This window comes from Gopherus flavomarginatus, chromosome 9 (assembly GCF_025201925.1).
Source record: "Gopherus flavomarginatus isolate rGopFla2 chromosome 9, rGopFla2.mat.asm, whole genome shotgun sequence".
NCBI classification, from domain to species: domain Eukaryota; kingdom Metazoa; phylum Chordata; order Testudines; family Testudinidae; genus Gopherus; species Gopherus flavomarginatus.
In genome coordinates, this window is record NC_066625.1 from 86,762,477 (window position 1) to 86,784,952 (window position 22,476).

Here is a 22,476-nt window from a genome sequence, read left to right on the forward strand (position 1 = left end):
GTCTGTCTTTTTGTTCTGTGTTTGTGCAGTGCTTAGCACACTGGGGTCCTGGTCCATGACTAGGACTCTTAGGGGCTATGGCAACACAAACAAACAACAACAATAGCCAGGTGTGCTAGTTAGTGGGTTTTAATTTTACTTCTGGAATAGTCTGATAGACTTTATGGGGATGAAATCGATAAGGTTCTACAGAAATGAAAAGATCTCCCTAACAATTGCATTAAGTGCCTACAGGTCCATTCTATGGAATTTCAGAAGAGGTTTAAAAATTCTAGACGGAGGTTATCATTCTCCATTAAATTCTGTAGAACTTTTCCAGAAGAGTTGCAAATGTGATTTTTAATGTATATTTATAAGAATCCAATAGATTTTTACTAAAAGACCACATACATTCATAATTACCTCCACCAATACCAAAGGAGAGACAGAATAGTGCAGACTGAATTACAAAATTGAGCATCTGAAAGCTTTGGTTTGCTCTGCTTATATGATATTAGACTTCCTGTATTTCTATCACAGACAAAATGATTGAATGTCTAACTGATAAATTTATTCATACAATTACCATGATGGCCTATTACAATAAATCTGCAGGCAGCTTATTATGCTTCTTCAGGCAACATTCAAACAACAAATTGAAAGAAAGCCCGTAAACAAGTTCTGGCAACTCCTACTACTTTATATAGAGAAGGCGCGTTACTGACTATATACACAGTTGCTATGTTTCTCTATAAATAATGTTCCTGGTTTTAAGATACGACTTCCTATATTTTACTATGAACAAATGGCACAGCATGATGATACCTTCCCAACGTCAACTTTAGAGAAGTAACTTCTTGTAGCCAAACGTTGATATTAAGTATTGAATATTAGCCAGTATCTGTATAATGATTCATAACACATTTAATAAGTTATACAATTGTTTTTCTCTCCCATTATGCATGCAAATTTCTAGATGAGAAAAATAAAATTGTTCTAACTAGTGCACAGTCTGATATCAACTCAAAGGCTAGGTTTTCAGAATGAGGTACAAAAACGGTATTTGGATTTGTATGCTTCAATTACGGTGTTCGATCTTTGCAGGGTCCCAAGGAAGTTTACTCTTTCGTAAGGATATCAAGAACATTGAGAGTGACTGTAACTATTAAAAATAAAAACAAGTTTAGGAAGCATCAGAAACCCTTAGGTTTCAGGGCACAGGGCAAGCTCCAACTAATGGGGGAGGAGGAAGCCTTCAGTGAAGGCAGGTTACCCCATAAATGCCTATTGCATCTTCCTCTGCAGCATCTGGTACTGGCCACCATTGGTGACAGGGTGCTGGATTGAACAGACCTGTTCCAGTATGGAATCTAGTCTGTTCCAGTATGGAATTTCCTATGTGGTTATGCTCCTACTGCATGCGCAGTTACAATAAGTGTGCATACAAATGGACAACTAAGAGGGCCATGAGCCTCTTGTCCACAATCTCTAACTGAGCAAACTAGCCACACATGTTCTTGCATGCACACACAGGCAAATATAGTAATGCATCTCATCAATATATACACACATATCTAAAAGGATGAATAAAAGAACACATACTTAGTAGCTTGCAGATATTATTTTCTAGGATTTTATTTGCAATTCTGGCAAAAATGTTACAATATCATCTGAAGCAGAGCTCTGTGCGAGCTCAAAAGCTTGTCTCGCTCACCAACAGAAGCTGGTCCAGATATTGCCTCACGCATCTTGTCTCTACAATATCAGCTAGGCATACACCAGCATGCAAGCAAAGAAATCAATTGGACTAATGTCATGAGGAAGATGAGCTGGATTTCACCGTATATTTGGAATTCAAATAAGTGTGTGGGAATTCTCTTCTGATTTACTACATTAGACAAGCTGGTAATTATTCAAGTACAACACATGCACGATCCCCTATCCTACTCTTTGCTGTTAGAAGAAGCTGTTTGGCCCTTGGTATTAAATATGCCGGGAAGCAACTGACGGTAATTACAATCACCAATGCCAGCATCCTTGCAAAGTCATTGAATTCCATTATTAAACACTCAGTCCTCTAGTTAAACGCACATTCTTCCAAAACTGCCACGCACTTACTTGAGCTACTGGTAAGAGGCTATTGTCCATTGGATCTAGTTTCACCATAACAGCGAAACTTTTCTTAGGTTCACACCAAAGAAACACAAGAAATAAAAACAGCAAAACAGAGTGTAAAGAGCCATGGCTCAGTTAGATTCCATTCTGACTCAGACTAAGGAGCAAAAATCCCCAAAGTGGGCTACTTGGACCTTGGGTCCAGGCACATGGAAGTAAGTGAGGCAACTTCTCTGCTTGCCACCTCCCTGGGCACGGTGGGGAAGGGAGTGAGCAGAGCCCCCTTGCTCCTTCCCACCCAGACCTCAGTTACTGGGCAGAACAACTGAGCAGTCAATTTCTTGTTGGCAAGAATATATACCAGGAATAAATTACTAATCCATAGAAGCAAGGAGGAAGCAGGGGAGGACTTGTTACTCGGAGGGCTGCCCTTGAGGCACGATGTCACCTGAGGCTGCTCGCACACTACCCCTTGCCCAAGGCTGTGCCTAAAATTCATCTCTAGTCACTAGCTGCTGTAATACCATATTGGTTATGGAGGTCAGAGGGTGACTGTAAGAGTCCTGCTGCCCAAGCTGAGCCTGGTGCATTGTAGCAGTGACATCTGCCGGTGTGGGGCAGTGATAGGGTGGTGCACAGTGAACACCCCTTAGCGGTAGTAAAGAATTCCCCAAAAAGGCAGTGCTGGCAACTCACTAGAGGGAGATTTTCAAAGGCATAAAAGGGCCCTAGGTGCCCAGTTCCCACTGACTTTCAGTGAGAATCAGGGGCCTAACTGCCCTGCACGCCTTTGGAAATTGCCCCCACAGCATCTAAGTCATAGAAGACTGGTGAAAATGCTTTGCTGCAAAGGTGACTGGGTGCTACAGAGGTTGGCAGGTGCTACAGAAATCCCTAAGGAAGGAAGGCAGAGAGATAAATAGAAATGTCTCTTTTTGACAGGTCACCTCCTGTTTCTTAAAACTCTTGTGTGTGAATTGGCTGCTTGGGCAGTGAGGACCTCCTGATGGCTACAGCTCGGGATAGTGTCGAATGGTTCAGAGCCAGCTTTGCCAATCAGGTTTTGTCCTGACATCCCAACACTCCCTGGGATGCAAAGACGGTTATTTGTAAGGCTCACAAATTGGACATTTCTGTTTTAGTGGCTCTTTGCTCCCCTGTGGCTAAGGAAAGCCTGTGTTCTTTGCTTTCCATAGCATGAAATAAGTGACATGCAAACCACACTACAGTCCATGTAATTCTGAAAGCCAAGAGTTATCTAGGAATGATGCACACATTCCAGAAGTCAATGAGCACATGACCATTGGGTCTGCAATACCTCATATTTGCATGTACAGCTTCCTGACTGCACGTCTAACTAGCTGATTTGCATGCACAACTGTGGCCGCAGCTGTTGCATGGGCTCTTGAAAATCTGTCACATTATTTTGTTAGTGCTAATAGGAGGGCCACAGCAAATGCTCTGTGTACTGAGTGAGATACAGGACTTGTTGGGATTACACCCAAGGAACTCAAGGAGGCAAAAATCATTGAGCACAAATTTGAGATCATGCCTGTAGCTTCTTACTAGGAAGGACTGCCCCACCCCACACCACCCCCACTCCTTTTTCATCCAGCTCTCCCAGTTTTACACTGAATTCGCTATACTGTTCCACAGTTCCACAAACAGGCTGAAATGCCTCAAAGGACCAAGTGCAGTATCAGTTTAATATCTGATAGACCTGCCTCCGGGAACCGACTCTATCCCTGACTGTCATGAGGACGTATTCCATGAATTCACAGGTCTCTTCCATCTCTGTTAACCCTCCATGACTTACGAGTATTTTAATTTTAAAAAGCATTTTATTTGGAAACATCAGATTATTCCATATTTTGCTACTTAGCCAGCATTTTGTCAAGAAAAAGCATGATTTTACTAACTGCCCAGTGTCAAGTTAGAACTCCAAGACAGATAAAGCTCCAGGAAGCCAAGCGCTGTTAGAACCCAAAGGCAGAGATGCTCCATGAAGCCTGTCATTCTGTATTGATTTCTATTTGGGAGACAAACCTGTGTTCCATTTCTTTAAACCTGACAAACTACAGTAGAAAATAAAGAGAAGGTTAGTGATCAGCCTGAATATTTCCCAGTTTTTCAAAGAAATTCAGGGAATATGTTCATTATAGCAAACCTCTTTCAAGCTGAATTGCGAGCAGTCCCAAGTCTATAATTTCCACCAAGGTTCTAAAGAGAAAAACATCTCAGGAGAAATGGAAAATGAAGAAATGTTGCTGCTTACTTTGCTCACACTGTTTGCCCGTAAATCCCGTTCTGCATGTGCATTGCCCAGTGATGTGGTCACAATCTGCTCCGTTCTGACACTGACAAACATTGGCGCAATTTCTTCCATAAAAGGCAGCTGGGCAACCTGTCAAAAATCAGAACAAGGAAAGAATCAGAAATATACAAACAAACTTAGTAGCATTAAAAATACAAAGTGTTTTAAGGTCTACATATTTTTAATAATATTTTTTGTTAATCTAAATGCAGAGAGGAACCTCCAGTCAATGTTCTTGGACAGTGTTTCCCCGCATCTTTCAGAATTGCCTCTAGTGATTCAAAGGAAAACCTGATCATCTATATTAACTGTACTTTTAAAGAGTAAAAGAAGATGGTTACAGAGGGAAACTATCTTAAAGGCTACAGATCAATCAGTTATTTGCAAATGATGGGAGCTTCTTGCATGCCCTCCAGAATTGCACCTTCTCTCGTACAGGAACCTGCTCAAGGCTTGAAACCTGGCCTTGACAGGTTGAGAAGCCTGCTGTATTTCTGTCTGGACTAGGCTCTAGGTATCAGGGCATTTAAAGGCCTGGATCTTACTTACAGCTTGTGAAAATATGAAAATAAGTCACAAAACTATGTGGCTGGTGCCCTTTTATTAGGGACCTTCAATACTGACAGGCCTTTTTTGTGTGTGATAAGATAAAATGATTTGCAGATGCTAGCGTGTGCAATAACACACAGTGTTGTAATGCCCGGTACTGACACAAGGTAGCAGCATATACTCTGGTAGATTCACCGACAGGTGAACAGTGTCCCTAAAAGCCTTACGTTGAGTACAGTAGAGCCCCGTCCAACCAGCAGTACATCTACATTCTCCATCGTAAGGATTGCACATTGCTCCATTGTGGCAGTTGCACGTGTGAAAGCAATCTGGTCCCCAAAAACCAGCTGGACAAGCTACAGAGAGAGACAGAGAGAGAGAGAGAGAGTGCAATTAATAACTCAGACTAACAGGTGATTATTACTGATGGTTGTTAAGCGATGACAACATGCTTGGTGCTGCACAAAGATACAAAGACAGCCTCCTACACACCGCAGAGCTTACTTTCTAATACTGGGATTTCATGACAACAGCAATTAGCTTTAAGCCAAGGAAAACCTTCTTCAAATTTAGGCCCACATCCTACAACCTGATCCATGCTGGTAGATCTTTACACCCAGTGAAATCAGTGGAGCTACATAGTGGTACACTGGTCCATCAGTCAGGGCAATTTGTAGGTTCAAGGTTTTTGATCCATATGTGCAGGGGCACTGGCCTAGAACTTGGGAGCCACTGGTTCAATCTCCTATTCTGCCATAGGCTTCATGTGTGACCAGGGACAAGTCGCTTAGTTTCTCTATGCCTCAGCTTCCTATCTGTGCTGGGGATAACAGCACTGCCCTAACTCACAGGTGTGTTCTGAGGAGAAACACATTAAAGTTGTGAGGTGCTAGAGTGGTCTGCTAAATCCAGGGTTGTGAGTTCAATCCTTGAGGGGGCCACTTAGGGATCTGGGACAAAATCAGTTCTTGGTCCTGCTAGTGAAGGCAGGGGGCTGGACTCGATGACCTTTCGGAGTCCCTTCCAGTTCTATGAGATAGCTACATCTCCATGATCCAGACAGCATATTGCTCTAAATATTCTATTCAATCTTATTGCTTCAGTGGCTTTATCTGCAGAGTCAATTTGGATAGAGTTTTAAGATACGGAAGTAATTTAATTTTCCCCCTCATATTCTAGAATTCCTGCATAATACAACACAGCTATTCACAGTTCACATTTAATTTGCAATCAAGTACTAAAACTACTGACTTAGTTTGTACTACAGAGCAGTACTGAAATGTTGTAAAAAAGTAAAGAACATGAAGGGTAAATTCAAATCCATAACATCCGACTGTGTATGTTGATGAGGATTTTTTTTTTGATAAATTAAAGTCTTCAAGTATGCTCATGCTTTTTCAAAAGTTAGCATGTTAAGCCTCCTCCTGTGACTGCAGTAAGTCACAAAGTTATTAGTACCAGATAAAAAGATCCAACCAGTTAATAACCTTTCAGCATAACACCTGTATTTTTGCTGCCTTTCAAAGAAAAAACAAGACACTTCCCATTGATTCACACTGAAGACATGAATTTATAAGGCAAGAAATAGTTCACAGGCAACCTGTGGTGAACATTTCCATGCCGCCTGATATGGGAGTGGATGCGAGTTCTCCCTCTTTCCGTGTTGTGGGCACTCAGTTTGTGAGAGAAGGATACAACCGCTGTGTTAGGGTCTGTGGAGTTAGCCATGCTGCCACATATGTTGTACACAAATCTCTGCACACTAGCCAGCCCATGAAATTCCACTGGCAGCAGCTCGGAAGGTAAATAACTGGGTTCTGGTGTATGACAGACCTACTTAAGTGGATGGCTAGGATATACAGGAAAGATGACTTAAACCGCAGAAAAGATCACTTAATTCACAAGGTGCAAGTTAGGGGAGGATCTGGTGCAAGGCATTCACACTAGAATCCAGCAGAAATGTCCATCTGGCTACATCGCCTTTGTGAGAGGAGACTTGCACACTTCTCCAGCTGCTTTAGAACTGGCTTCGGGATCCAGGAGCCACAACCATCTCCTTTGCGGCTCCCCCTCTCAGCCGCCCCAAATAACTCTCGGTGTTTGGGAGGGCTGATCCCATTTCTTTGTGGAAGAGTTTACCTATTGACTTCAATGATTGTAGTAGACAGCCCTAGAATGACACCAGCTAAAATGCAGAGTTCATTTTGGTAACTTTCACATTTTCTAACCCTGAAGAAACCATCAGGTCCCACTCAGAAAGCAAAAAACCCAATTTTTTTTCAAGGTTAAACAGAGGTAACAGTCATGTTCCAATTACACAGTTAAATATAATGAACAATCCATGGAGTTTACAGCCTTTTGTATTTTTCTGAGTGACAGCAATATTCTGCTGTGGAAGACACACAATAATAGCAAAATTACAGCCATCTGTTTTTATCCAATTCACACTTTATCACCTGAAGTTTAATATATTTTATTCTGAATGCTGTCTAATATGCTAGTTGAATCCTGAATATGAAGTAACATTTTGGAATGGTAGGATATTGCTTCCCACTGTGATCTGTCTTCAATTAAGGAATATGTTCAGGAAATGACACTTTGGGATCAGCAAATGTCAATCTTCTACCTGGGCAATTTTCAGCGAGAAGCCACACATCCCTCCAAAACCACATTACCTTTTACAATTAAATTACATTTAATAGGAATATATCATCTTCTGAATTTCTCAAGGGTGTGGGCCTGGTACCTGAAAACATCTATTGGCTAATAATTTCTCATGTAATAGGTGAAAGAAAGTGATTAAAAATGGAATTCAACTAGAAATTAAAAGGGAGCATGGATCTTTCTTTACTGAGAAGAGCTTGTGACCTTGCTATATAATCATAGGAGCTAGTAACGATCCATGCAAATTCCAATGCAGAAGCTAATTCAAGCCAAAGCTAACAGATTAATTAAAAGAAATAAGCTATAAAGAGAATAAAGCACTGGCTGCTAGAACACTTCAGGGATTTCCCTGGAAATATCTTTTTTGTCCTTAACTTTAGCACATTTAAAACTCAGATAAAATATGTAAAAACCAAAATTTTGCTTACTCTGAGAGCAGTCTTTCCCTATCCATCCCGGAAAACATTGACAAGTTCCATCAATAGGATTGCATGTGCCGTTGTTGGTACATTGACAGATCTCAGCACAGTTCTTCCCATACTGTCCACTGGCACACACTGTAGAAATACAAGACACAAGTGTTGGGAAATAATATGACTTAATGGCTAGCGCTTACTGGTTACAAGTAATAATGACATTCACCTGTCCTAGAAAGGGTGTAAGTCAAACAGGGACAACTCTTACTCCAAAAAACAACAGCAAACCCCAAACTAAAACAAAAAAAACCCTAAAAGGAAGAAGCTAACCAAGTCCATTTTGGCTGGCAACATTCTGGGTACAAAACACCTTCTTGTAACACTGGCACCTCAAAACCCATATTTTTGATTGAAAAGGTGGTTACCAGTAACACCCAAGATTACAATAACTGAAAGAAATTAAAGAGAGGCGGCAGACCAATCAGTTGTAGGGACTGCAGTACCAGAAAAACAAATGGAAGGGAATTCAGAGATATAATTGAGGGGGCAGAAGGGACTGATTTAAGGACTTGGCCAAATGATGCCTACAGAGGGAAGGAAACTCCAAAGAAGGGATGGAACTGTTAAGGTGGCTCAAGGGATTATAACCAGACATACATCTGTCAGGGACAATCTCGGTATACTTGGTCCTGCTTTAGCATGTGAGGACCTCTTGAGGTCCTTTCTAGCCCTACATTTATTTGATTCTACAATGAATGGGATTAAATTAAGGAAAGGAACAATTTACGCTGAATATCAGGAAAAAAATGTCCTAATGGTGGGATCTCCTAGCACAATAGTCTCAAGAAGGCTAGATTTATTCACGTTGAGATCCACACATGTGGACTGAATATAGCTGAAAGCTACTAAGGAGCTAACTGCATCTGCCCTGCATGCTACTGCAAGCTTTCTGTGAATAAATCTTTGGAACACAGAAGAATAGTACACATCTTTCGGCAGAGCGCTGGAAGTTATTGACACATCAATTATCTGTGCTCTGCCTGCCTGGCCCAAGAATAGGAGTCTCGTTAATGTGATGCATAGTACGAGGAATCGAAAACATTTCTTTTTAACCTGGCACTGATGTCTTAGGTGGAAAGATACACAACCTGAGTACCTGAAGTCATTAATGCACAGAGTGTAAGTTTCTCATATTGGGATGCACAGCAGCATACAAACCAGCAGGGAGTTTGCCTATAGTATAGAATCCCCCTTCACAAGATCACTAGCCCTACAATTAAGCGTATACGTGTGAAGAAATGTAAAATTATTTTCATGATATAAGAGACTGATGTGACAACAATACTGCATTAAATCCTGCAAGTCTTAACATGACATGAGGAGGGAGATATGGAACTCGTGCTTCTAAATCCTTCAGGCACTTTTGAAAATCTCCCTCGAGCTTCCCAACTCTCAGCAAAGTCAATGGGAGTTGGGACCCTCAGCATCTTGCAGAATCAGGCCCTAGGAGGATAACGGAAAGGCATGACAAGCCAACAAGGCCTGACTATTTACACCATGTAAGCCTGGAAAAAAACAAGGAAGCACAAGTGCTACTGCTGAAAATTCACGCTTCTCTCAGTCAGCATCTATCTAGTGATCTACAAGCGCAGCCATCACTATAAGCTAAGTTTTACCATTATGATAAAATCATAAAAAATAATCATGTTTATCAATGGATCACAACAAAAGTCTTAGATATGCCTGTCTGTGCTTTATTAAAAGAGGTTTTCCACAAATTAAAACAAACCAAAACTATTCCCAGAGGTTCACCAAGCGCAGTTTACTCAAAAGATGGGGAAAAAAGCCATGTCTAATTTTTCTCTGCAGTGTAGGCAAAGAAATATAAAAATGAATAGATAGGTATGTCTTTAACCTCCTGCAAAATTACAGAAAATCTTTAACATTAAAACTGATGGAAAGCTTTGCTCAGTATTTGTCTTATTGTGCACAATGAATGAATTGTCGGGTTCTTATTGGCTGCGCTCCCTGACAAAAACAGATGTCTGTTCAAAACAAGATAAAACACACAGTCCATCTCTGTGAAGAATGTAACAAACAGAACTGGACTTCTATCCTTGTAAATAATAGTGATGTCAAAAAAGGCACTTCTCTGAATTATTCAACTATTTTACCATTTCAACTATTCTTGCTTCCTTATATGCATTCACTGCAGACGACCTCAATCTATTCTGAATGTGAATCCGTCGCAGATTGAAATCCTGAGCTGTGATTCATTTGCTCAGTATACCATCCTCTACCCTTACTACCACAGAAACCTAAGCATGGTGAAGAGGACAATAGCATATAGTCTAGCTACAGACTTATCTCCAAGAGGGATAAAGCTGACTTTCAAATTATGTACTAAACAGAATAGTCCTCTAAATGAAAAGAGATAAAACTACATAGAACAAAGAAGAAGAAAAAAAGTTAGAAAAACCAGCAAGCTGCAGAAAGAACTAAAAGGCTCTGTCAACCTGTCTGTCCCATTATTCCATCCCATGCTCTATTCACAGTACTTCAATTCAATATTTTTATTGCATCTTTAAGATGGAAATAGATAGCATCACTTCTATGAGAACTGGATTTTTTTTAAATTAAATAACAGTTCTCAAAAAGCTTACTTAAAAATGTAGCTGATTTACTCTGCAATATGAAACACTAATGCCTGAGAATAGATTTGTGATACTAATTCTGACACTGACACAGGCAACAGGCTACACATCACACAGGTGAAACTTCCGGTTACGAGAGATGGAGGCTAGCGGTGGGATTGTGTGAGCATCTGCTTGTCTTTGCTCCAGCTTGGAGATTGGTACGATGTACTAAAGGATGTTAACACAGAAAGAGCAGAAGAATTATTCTGCTAACATGGTTGCTTTCCTTAGACTTGGAAACCTGGTTACACTCTAATATTAGGACTCTCCTTTCAAGTGGTGAACACCAAAAAAAATTTATTATTAGCTTCAAGATATTTTTAAACACAGCTCTGAAATAAGGACTACTAGTGCCTCTATATGCAAGTATTGTGTGGGAGAACAACCCTGATTGTGATGTTAATTAGTTATAAAAGCTCTGAAGTGGGACTAAGAGTCCCACTGAGATGTCAGGTGTGTTCTGGCAGCCGTAATGTATCATCAATCCAATTTGCTACATGATTATGAAAAATATTTATAAAAACAGCTGCTCAGTTGCTTGCTGCTTACAATTCTAAGTAAAACTGTGTCAATACATGGAATTTCTGATGTTACAGAGTGTACTGTAGGTATGTGCTACCATGAAAAAATGTCCTGATAGCTAGAAAAAGGTCAATGCAGAGTGATACTATGAAGCACAATCTTTGTTTCACATTATTTTTAAAAGAAAAGCGTTAACTAGCATTCTTCTCTTTAGAAATATAAAGTTACATGATAACTCATTAGGACAAACTGCAACACAATTTGATTTTAATTAGGACATTAATATTTTAAAGTGATTCTGCTGGATAGATCAACATTTCAAAGTAAACCCAGAAGTACTCAACATTTAAACAAAAATAAAACAGTTTTATTAGCCAGATAATTAGCCCAGTTCTACACTTCGAAATTTGGCTAACTTTTCACATAAAATGGACAAATTGACTGAAGTATGTTTATTCTAATACATCAATTGGTATACTGGTTAACTGAATATAAAGCATAGGGAAAAGAAAACATACAGTTATATTTAACCTGTGTTTAATGATTTTGCATAAGTACTGTTTGTAATTTGTAACTCACTGAAAAACAGGTAATTAAAAAGTATCAGTTCAATTTTTTTTACAAGGCCTGCAACTTAACCAGAGCAGTAGCCATTAAGAGTAATCTCTATCAAATCTATCTGTAGAAAATACTCATAGAAGCAGGCAATAAATCAGGTCCTGCACAACATGGCAGTGACTTTGCAGGTGGTGTAGGATACAACTAAAAAATTGAGGCCAACATTTTCAAACATAGGTGCCTAAATTAGACAGCTAAATAAGAGTGGCTGGATTTGTAAAGGTGCTCAGAAGTCGACTTTAATGGGAACTGTGGTCACTCTGCAATTCTGAAAAATCAAGCCACTAATTTAAGTGCCCCTGGAACAAATTTCCTGCCTCTTTTCCTTGTGTTCAGTAATACCTGATTTCAATGCCACCATTCACGGAGCCAGGTGCTGTTCACTGCCAAGATGAGTCGCATGAATTATCTGGCCCTCTATTTAGGTTTAAGACCCAAGTTTCAGCATGTTGGCCTTTATATTTATATTAACTGATGTGAGCCTCTTATGTTTAAAAAATGTACTAGAAAGTGTCATCGTACCTTTAGGATACACTAGAATTAACAGAAGGAAAATGAAATGGTAGAACAGTAGATTTATTTACAAAAACTGTCACATTTTATATGCGCTTAAATACTGAGCTGCAGAACTGTTTTATTTATGCATGTCAGAGTACAACATATTTACAAAAAGATGACTAAGTACCCATTTGCATTTCACCTGTGAAGTAAAACAGTTTCTTGTGATCTAAACTGCTGAGACTAAAGAACAAAGCAGATAACTTAAAAACGGTCTGCAAGAGTTCTTGCTGCAAAGAGTTCCTTGCACATAAATGTAGGAAAAAGTAGGCATCAGAGTATCTTGGGATCGGTACCTTGGTTGCAGAGTGAGCCAAAGAATCCAGGCAAACAATCACAACGTCCAGTAACATGGTGACAAGGCCCGCTGTTGTGCACACACGGGGGACATGCTTGACTGCAATGATGCCCATAAAAGCCAGGTGAACAAACTAAAGCAAGAACAAGATCAGGTAGTCATTGGAGTTCAAAGGTCTTCTCACAGACTTTAAGATCAGAACCTTCTCCCTTAATCAGTTTTATAAGGGCTCTCGGCCTGTGCCACAAGCTAAGGCAAACAGCCTCATTTAGTTTCTAAAAATATCAGATAAAATATATTAGAAATTGCTTTCAGTTACTTATACCCCCCACAATAAGTGCCTGATTTCTAAACAAATTAGAGCAGAACACATGCGCAACTGGGCATCTAATTTGTGCAGTGGCAGCACCCAACAAAGGTAACTGAGAGTAAAAGGGTAATTATGGTAGCGACATGCAAGATTGCCCCATTTGCATGGGCAATCACAACAGATGCCTATATCAATTAGTCCAGACATTGCGCGCTTAACTTGTTTAAAACTTAAAAAACACTGTAGGATTTGTACACAAATGAATAAAAACAGAATTAGGGCTAAGTGCCTTTTCTAAACTTGCATTATTGTTCTTAAGCACGCAGTGTACGGAAAACCCTGCAACAAGCAGACACTCTCTGAGTGTAAATTGCAGGAAGAAAAATGCAAAAAATTACATCATGTGTTTCCCCTTTTTTACTCATGAGATTCCCCATTGGCTCAGTTTTATAGCCAAATGATGACTTCTCTGCCAGCTCATAAATTCACTGTGGGATCGAGGTCCTTATGTTACTACAGATTTCACAGTTGAGACCTAGCTGATAATTCTGTTGATGAGACCATACCCATAAAGCAATCCAAATCCCGCTCCCAGATGGTTCTGGAGGGCTAACAACTATCCAATCTTTTTGTCGGTGAAGTTATTCTGAATACACACCGAAAGAAAACCAGCTGAGTACAAAGGTACCACTTTTGCAAAATTGCCCTTTAGTCCTGGATTCCATCCCTAACTCTGAATTTCCTGAAGGGGAAGGGGAAGGATTCTGAGAACACGCTTAGAGAGGTTAAACCCTGCTGCAGCTTCAGAGCTGTATTCTTTAGGGGCTCACTGCACACCAGAGCCCCGGGAATTGTAGGGTCAGCGTGGGAGAGAGCTGGATCCTCTAGCCATTCCACCACAGAAGGGGGTTTCAGAGGCTTGGGAGCTACTGCATGAACAGCCACGGACTCCCTCTGCGACTTAGGGAAGAATTCCTCTTCCCTCAAGTACCCAGGGGATCTTGCCAGGGCACAGCCTCATTACTGGAGCTGTGCTCTGGGGACAGGAGCTGCCCCTTATGGCCTCCATGCCTTCAGCTGATAAAACTAAGCTATTTTTCAGCTCAGGAAGGCCAGAAACTATTAACTTCCTTTGCTTTTGCACTCTTAGGGCTTCAAACTTGTAATACAATTTCCTGCTCAATTCCCTGAAGCTTTGAGTGCCACGTGTCAGCCTTGGAGAGGAGTTTTACAGTGGCACAGATATGCTGAAGCACCCGGAAAGAGGGGTTTTTAATGAAAATGCTTATAGGCCATTAACTACAGCAGTGACAGAGGTCACCACTATAAGGGCTTTAAATAAAAACTGGCAGCTACAAATTATTTTTAGTGTGTGCTGGTGGCCAGGGTCGGCTTTAGCAAGTGCAGGGCCCAATTCGAACAGTTTCAACGGGGCCCCGGCAAGGATGGCGCTCTCTCTCTCTCTATTAAAAAAAAAAAAAAAAAAAAAGGTAAAAAACATGTGGGGCTTGTACTCACAGGGCGGTGCTCCCAGCCTTTGGCGGTGGGTCCTTCACTCACTCCAGGTCTTCGGTGGCATTGAAGAACCCGCCGCCAAAGTGCCGCTGAAGACCCAGAGCAAGCGAAGGACCCATCGCTGAAGTGTCGCTGAAGACCTGGAGTGCTGCCAGGTGAGTAAAAATTGAAAAGATGCCTCTAGCCAGGGAAGAGATTCTCACTTGGCGTGGGGCCCTCTTAGGCGTGGGGCCCGATTACGGGGAATTGGTGGAATTGGCCTAAAGCCGGCCCTGCTGGTGGTAAGTGTTGCCTGTAAAAGTCAGAAGAGGCATGTGATTTGGGGTTGGACAGTGGGTGTGAAGGGGTACCGCAGCAAAAGAGATTAATAAAGGTGAATCCATCTCTCTTTAGATAGCAAGAAAGTGGTGTGTGGCCTCCTCAGAAGTATGCAGAGCTACTAAGTGTCAAGTATGGGGTACAGGGGAAGAGAAATGGTTTTCTAGATAGGGCAAATGAGAAGATTTTATCTCCTTGGCACATTTTAATATGCAGCAGGAGACTGCAGCTATTCCAGGCTGGTATCCAGCCTGTGTGCTTCTTTTTCTAGAGTGCAGGATCCTGAAACTAACTTGTGGCAACATCATGTCAATGCCAATTATTTTGATAGCCAATGACTAGCCACTCTTCAGTATATAACAAGCCCAATCTGATTTCCATTGATCATTGTGCTGGACGGAAGATGATCTCTACTTCCAGAGTCTGTTACATTTGTTCACTGGACCTCATGTGACACTCCAGCACAATAATAAAAATAAGCATAAAAAGTTCCTCCCTCTCTCCCATTTCTGCTTGTGCACAGTCTGTGCTCTTTCACTGAATCCCAAAATAGAGCATCCTACAGTTACCCTGGCACAACTTTTAATTCCTTTTTGCCCCAAACCTTCCTGAGTTCTGTACCCACAGAGGATGCATCTTTCCAGCAATAAATGTCCCCTTCCTAATCGCTATGGAATGCTGGATAAAGCATTGTAAAGCAGTACCTGCCGCCCCCCCACCCAACTGACTATGTCAGTGAGGCTCTTCGGAAGGACAATGGGGGACTGGCTATTGCTGGTGGGCAGTGCATTCAGTTCTGCCCACATCTAAACAATTTATTAAACAATAATATCGGGCCCGGTGGATTCCCTTTTTATTCTCTAGATGCGCTTATGGAGTCAAAATAATGCAACATCTGATATTCTCTTGAGAACTCTGCCCTCCAGGAACTGAATTACCATGCTACAATCATTTTTGTGGTCTGGGCAGTCCCTAATGGGTGAATGGGTACATGAGGCAGGAGCACACTGGTATGAGATCTCTTCCCCTTACTACCACAGGCCTTTTCTGGGCCTCTCTTTCTTTGCTTCGCTTCAGAAGCACCTAGCCCACCGCAGAAATGGTCTTACTTCTCTGGCACATGGGTCCTCTATATCCTGGCGCACACTCGCAAGTCCCATCCTCCGGTGAGCAGGATCCCCCGTTCTCACAGTTACAAGAGATGGAGCAGTTTGGTCCCCAGCGGCCCTGTGCGCATACATTATCACAATGGACGCCTACAGAATGCAAATGGATACATTAGCTTTCAGCATAGCTCATTCAGTTCGCTGATAAAACAGATGCTTGGGTAGGCTCTTAACTTACAGGGCATTAGAGCAAGCAAGGGAGCCTGGTTAGAAAATAACTATTCTCCTACCTGCCTGATAGATTGAAGGTTCAAAATGCACAACAGTGAATCCTGCAGGATTGAGCCCTGTGGGTATGTCAACCCCGACAGCTGGAGCAAGCCACCCACCCCGGCTAGGCAGATTCATACCAGCAGAGCTTGAGCAAGATCACTACAAATAGCAGAGTGGACGTGGAAGCCTGGGCTCTCTCGAGAGCCGGAGTTGCAACCCAAGACATAACATGCGTCCGTCCACATTGATATTTTTAGCATGCTAGTTTGAGGTCCGCTAAGGCAAGTCTGTCTGGCCAGGCTGGAGCCTCACTCCCAGCTGCAGTGTAGACATACCTTCGTCATCTTCGGTGGGATCAAGGACTAACAAATTTTAAAGATCATCAAGTATCACAAATAATAGGTCTTGAAATAAAGAGTCGGTTGAAATCTGGTCACAAAACCATTGTGGTGAAATAAAAGATTGAAAAAGAAAAACGAATCATAGTGCCATGAAAATACTTTAGTTCTCAAATTCCCCACTGTACTTAGATTCAATTATATCCAGTATATTTGTCATTTTCTGTCCTAAACGGCTGTATAGTGTCTGTGTTATTGCACCATTGCCATATTTCACCCCAGAGCTTGCTGTGTTTTCAACAGAGGGTCTGTATGTTAATACATTAATGTCCTGATCCTGCAAGCAACGATATGTGGGCAGGAGTCTGTCGGCACACAATCTGACATGTAAACAAGCGGAGACTGGCAATCGCAAATTCAGCCTCAAATTATTCCCATGGCAATTGTTTGACATTTATTCTTATGACAATCAGAGCTTCAAAGGTGCAGAAAAACCCTGCCAGGGGACTTAAAAGCTGCATTTCTTTAGTATTGTTTTCACTGGTGATATTTAAATACAATCTTGTGCTGTGTCTCTGTAGAAACCTGAATCAAACTAACTAAGGACTTGACCCTGCAAACCCTTATCCACATGAGGAGACTTTACTCATGCGAGTAGGCCCACTGAGAACAACTAGGACCCGTTACTGAGATCAGCAGAACTACCTCCATGATTAAATGCTCCTCAGGTGAGTAAAAGGTTGCTAGATCAAGGCTGAGACGTAAAGAGCTGCCAGCAGTAGAAAGTGGTATTAGCTTTGGCACATTGTAGATATTGATATAAAAAATATCTATTGGCTTAAAAATTCTCCTAACAGCATTACCACACTAGGTGCTTTACAACTGCTGCACCAAGATTTGATGGTGTACACGTGCCCCAGCTACTTTTTCAACATGAGGAAGTTCTTTATCATCCATGCACATGTTCCCGCTGCATAATGGGATAAATGCAGACAAAGATGCTGAAAGATCCAGCCTCAGCCAGAGGCTGGATTAATGCACTACTAAGGATAAATACAATCCCAAGTAATTTCCTATACCTCTGATATCTCATCTGGATGCTACAGGTAATGGACTGCATTTGTGAAGCTGTAATCTGTACCGTCACCAAATGTTGAGGATTATTAAATCAGCTAAAAGTCATTATAAACACACTTAACAGTGCAGTTTCAAGTTCATTTTATAACTCTCTGAAGTAAATACTCTCTGGGAAATATCACAGATCCAACATTTCCTGTTTCTGAAGATTAATCACGATTATGATGAACCTTCCTTGAAAATCTTAAAGGTTGGCAGGAGTGGAAAGTTAAAAGTTCAGTTTAAAATGGGGTTTCTAAGAATAGATACTCAGAGCTTTATTTAAAGAGCCACAACCAAGGCTGTACAACTTAAAAAAACCAAAACAAATTAAGATACAAGAATACCCATAGTAAAAACTTCCTCTCTTCATGTTTCAATACACAAACCCAAACAAAAAGGGTTCAATATAAAGACAAGGGACTAGAAGAACAGGGGAATTTATATGAGCTAAATAATACAAGGGAAACCTGCAGTCATAACAAAAATATCTCTGAAATAAAAGAAATCTTTTGGCTTGTTTAAGAGAGAGAGAGAGAAAGAGAGGAGTAAGTATATAATGTATTATAAACATTTCAATAAAATAAGGTACATTTTATATTTACACACTATACTTGCTTATTATTTGTACTTTTAAATGCCCCCATTTGAGATCCTAGAATTAAACCCAAGACATACATTTAGAAGGATGGGTGCCCTTTCCTCCTGACTGCAGTATTAAAAATACAATTCCTCTCCTGCGGAGGGGCTATTTATAAACGGAGACAATTAAGCAGCATTTTTTCTGTTCTCTTTTCCCAAAGTTTGAGAAAGAATGACATTGACTCCTCTCCTTTAAAAGTAGCTGAATTAGAATGCCATAGATGTTCTTTGCAGCAGAAAAGACTCTGCCTAACTAATGAATAATGAGGGATGTCTTCTCCTTCCTATCTGAGGCAATGAGTCATTGTGAGGCTGATTGTTCTAACAAAATGTAGAAGGGGGGAAAAAAACAGCCTTTGTATAAGACGAATTCCACACATTACACCTCTTATTTATTAATATTCACAAGACCATTGAAAAGATTCTGCAATACATTTTTACAGAACCCCCTTTGTATTATTTCTAAAGTAATTCTTCTGGACGACTTCTCTTTTGGAGGCACAAAAATAATACCCACCTCGCACTGCAAGTAAAAACAAGCAGTTAAATTTGAACTTAGGCATGTGCATTGTATGGAATTTTGCTGAAGAAGCACCTTAGTTTACACTTCCCTAATTTGACAATATAGTAAGGTTCCGTATATCACGCCCAGCTACTTTACAATCAGAGTTACTGGAGCATGAAGCTTCCTTAATGTAAAATTTTAATCTTTACTTAGAAATTTGCAGATGAACATTTTTGATAAGCAATTAGTGTTCAATATGTAATTCCCAGAAATATAAAAAAAATGCTGAATTCCACACATTTCAGCATTTCAACTTGCAACCAAAGGTTCGTGATTTATGAACAAATGCCTCATTTCACATGTGTTATGCACAAATTAGGAAGACAACTACCATAAGAATATATTCTAAAAGCTGCAGGAGGCAGTTCCACTCATAAACCCAATTTCCTGAATGCTAAGAAATGACTTACTGCACAAGCTTCTTGTTGCAATTGCTGATGTGAGAATAAAATCACGCTTCCCTGGTAGCACACCAAGAGCTTCTCAAACAATGATTTGGGGATATATAGTGAGTGAAATTCATGGTCACTTACGTAAAAAGTCAGAGTCATCAGCTGTATGTGAGCAAAAGACACAGGAGCTGGGGGCCAATGCAAGATTCTTGATCCCAGACCTTAAGCCAACCTGCAAAATGGAGTACTGGCCACTGTCCCCTCTATGCCATTGAGGTATAGGAGTGTATAGGTCATTGGATCTGCATAGTCAATGATCCCAATGCCTGTTGCCCAGGGGCGGCTCTAGACATTTCGCCGCCCCAAGCACGGCAGCATGCCGCAGGGGGCGCTCTGCCAGTCGCCGGTCCCGCGGCTCCGGTGGACCTCCCGCAGGTGTGCCTGCGGAGGGTCCGCTGGTTCCGCAGCTCCACCGAAGCCGTGGGACCAGTGAACCCTCCGCAGGCAAGCCTGTGGGAGGTCCACCGGAGCCATGGGACCAGCGGACCCTCCACAGGCATGCCGCGGAAGGCTGTCTGCCTGCTGCCCTCCCGGCGACCAGCAGAGTGCCCTTCATGGCATGCTGCCCCAAGCACGTACCTGGAGCAGCCCCTGCTGTTGCCATGATTGCATTTGAGCGGGCTGATTGTATCTGCGGTCTTGTATGGCTGCTCTGCCAGTAGGGAGGGATAGCTCACTGGTTTGAGCATTGGCCTGCTAAACCCAGGATTGTGAGTTCAATCCTTGAGGGGGCCATTTAGGGATCTGGGGCAAAAATCTGTCTGGAGATTGGTCCTGCTCTGAGCAGGGGGTTGGACTACATGACCTCCTGAGGTCCCTTCCAACTCTGATATTCAAACACATACACCACATGGCTTGAGTGGTACAGAGAGCCTTGCATAGTCATTTACACCCAATAAACAAACCTTTCTCAACAGACATGGATGGAACCAAATGGGTGAAATGTGGATTTTTAATTATTATTTTAAAAGGGCAGAATTTATTGTTAGCATAAAAGGCAAGCTTGACCGCCCTCATATCAAGCAGCCCCAGGGTGGTTATGTGATACACAGTCTCTGTCCAGGGTTCTGGCAGGGCACCTTCATTATGACTGGCAGAACACCTGCTGATCTACATTTCATCAGTGTTTGGCCCATCTTGAGCCCAGGCATGGGTGAGATGGGGAACATACTCCTTAGGCCACGCAATGAGATAATCTCACTCTCTGCAATTGTGAGAATTTGAACAAAAAGGGAACGGCTAGTGCCTTTAACCACGGCACTAATTCTGCATTAACCCTCTGGTGCCAATGCTTCCTCTGCGAAAGGAACATACACTGAAAAGCCGGGATTTGTGCTCATGAAAATGAAAAAATAGTTACGCACTTTCTCGTTAAAATGGTTACTCACCTTCTCGTAACTGCTGTTCTTCGAGATGTGCTGCTTTTTATCCATTCCAATTAGGTGTGCGTGCCACTTGCACATTTGTCAGCAAGTTTTTCTCCTAGCAGCAGCAGTCGGGTTGGCTGTGGTGCCCCCTGGAGTGGTGCCTTCATGGCAGTGAATATATGACCCTGCCGATCTGGCGCCTCCTCAGTTACTTCTTGCTGGCAACTCCAACAGAGAGGAGGCGGGGGGATAATGAGCAACACATCTCAACGAACAACAGTTACAAGAAGGTAAGTAACCGCTTCTTTCTTCTTTGAGTAGTTGCTCCTATCGATTCTAAATAGGTGACTCCTTACCTACACGGTGGGGTCGGAGTTATGGAATCGCTGACTGGAGCATCACTCTGCCGAACGCTGCAATTGTCTCTGGTGTGCTGGGTAATGGTGTAATGAGAGGTGAACATATGAACCAACGACAAAGTTGCCACTCTGCGGATTTCGTGAATTGGGACCTGGGCTAGGAACACCGCTGAGGAGCCTGTGCCCTTGTGGAACGCACCACTAGTGCCTGTGTCAACCATGGGGTCCTCAGGCTCAACCACCTCCACCGCCTGCAACTCCATATTGCAGGTGATCCTGTGCAGCCAGTCCTGATGAGCCCTGCTATCGATGGGGGGGGGGGGCGATCCAGAGGAAAAAGATCCTGTCACTGCTTCATCAAGTGACTAAGTCGACGAAGTCAGAGGCGGCACCATGTCCTCCTGGCCTTCCTGCTGCCTGTTGTCGTCCCGATCAGCCCCATGGCTCTCGGTGTCAACTGCAGTCTCAGTGCCAGGCGCAGGTGCAGAAGCTGGATTCCGCAGAGTGCTATGAGCCAACGTGGTCTCGGAACCCCAAGGAGAAGGATGGTTTCTGGCTGGTGGGGGCACGTGTCCCTCGGAGGCCACCGACTGCAGGCCCCTGGAGAAAGAGCCCTGGGCCTGGTGGTAGGCCCACAAAGTCCAAAAGGGCCATTGTGCCAGCGGCTGCCACAGCACCATACTAGCGTACTGCCTGTGACTGTGCCTGTCCAAATGGTACCGGCTGCGCCTCGAATAGCAGGAGTCAGCCTCTGAGTCAGATGACCTGGACCCAGATGTCCACAGTGGTGCCAAGCGGTACTGCACCACGGAGCAGTGCTGCTCATCTGGTGCCAGAGACCGGTGTCTTGGTGCTTGTGAATGGTGCCGTGAGGTTGGTACCGGGGACCCTCACTCCAGCTTGCTCATGCTCAGTGGTTGTATCTTTCGCTCTTAAAGAAGCCTACTATTGTTTTTCTAACTTGCCTCCAGAAGAACAAAGAGGGGAGAAAAAGTGGACAGAATAAATGAGAGCCAGTGTCCTGTTTTGGGCCAATCTATCCACTTGACATTAGCTTCTGCAGCAGGATTCATGTACTGCACAGAGTAATTATTTTCCGGGGATGATAAATTATAGGAAGTGGGTTTAACCATATAGCTATTGATGTACAACTGTAATTATTTCTCTGAATGAGGTCTTCAACTTTTTCTCAATAATCACAATCCAAAGACAGATGTAACGTGAATTAGCAATGACAGGCGTGATTTCCACAGACATTTTGGATCCAACACAAACATTTCAGTCTCTTCCACCTGTCTCTCAGTATGATATGATGTCATAATAATCTCTTATCCTTGGCATTTAAATTGCTTTGGAAAGAACTGCTTTCCTATGAACAAACAGGCA

The 22,476-nt window shown here is 42.2% G+C and overlaps 1 protein-coding gene across 11 annotated transcripts in view; it reads right to left on the minus strand.

Moving 5' to 3' along the window:
* The window catches only part of MEGF11 (multiple EGF like domains 11), a 385,567-nt gene that overhangs the window by 46,206 nt on the left and 316,885 nt on the right, over positions 1 to 22,476 (minus strand). For all 11 annotated transcript variants that reach the window (XM_050967532.1, XM_050967528.1, XM_050967531.1 and 8 more), the window contains 5 exons: positions 15,982 to 16,128; positions 12,728 to 12,862; positions 8,050 to 8,178; positions 5,185 to 5,313; positions 4,370 to 4,498 (listed from right to left, as the gene is read on the minus strand). In XM_050967532.1, the coding sequence (XP_050823489.1) occupies positions 4,370 to 4,498; positions 5,185 to 5,313; positions 8,050 to 8,178; positions 12,728 to 12,862; positions 15,982 to 16,128 (669 nt within the window). The remainder of the gene's footprint in view (positions 1 to 4,369; positions 4,499 to 5,184; positions 5,314 to 8,049; positions 8,179 to 12,727; positions 12,863 to 15,981; positions 16,129 to 22,476) is intronic.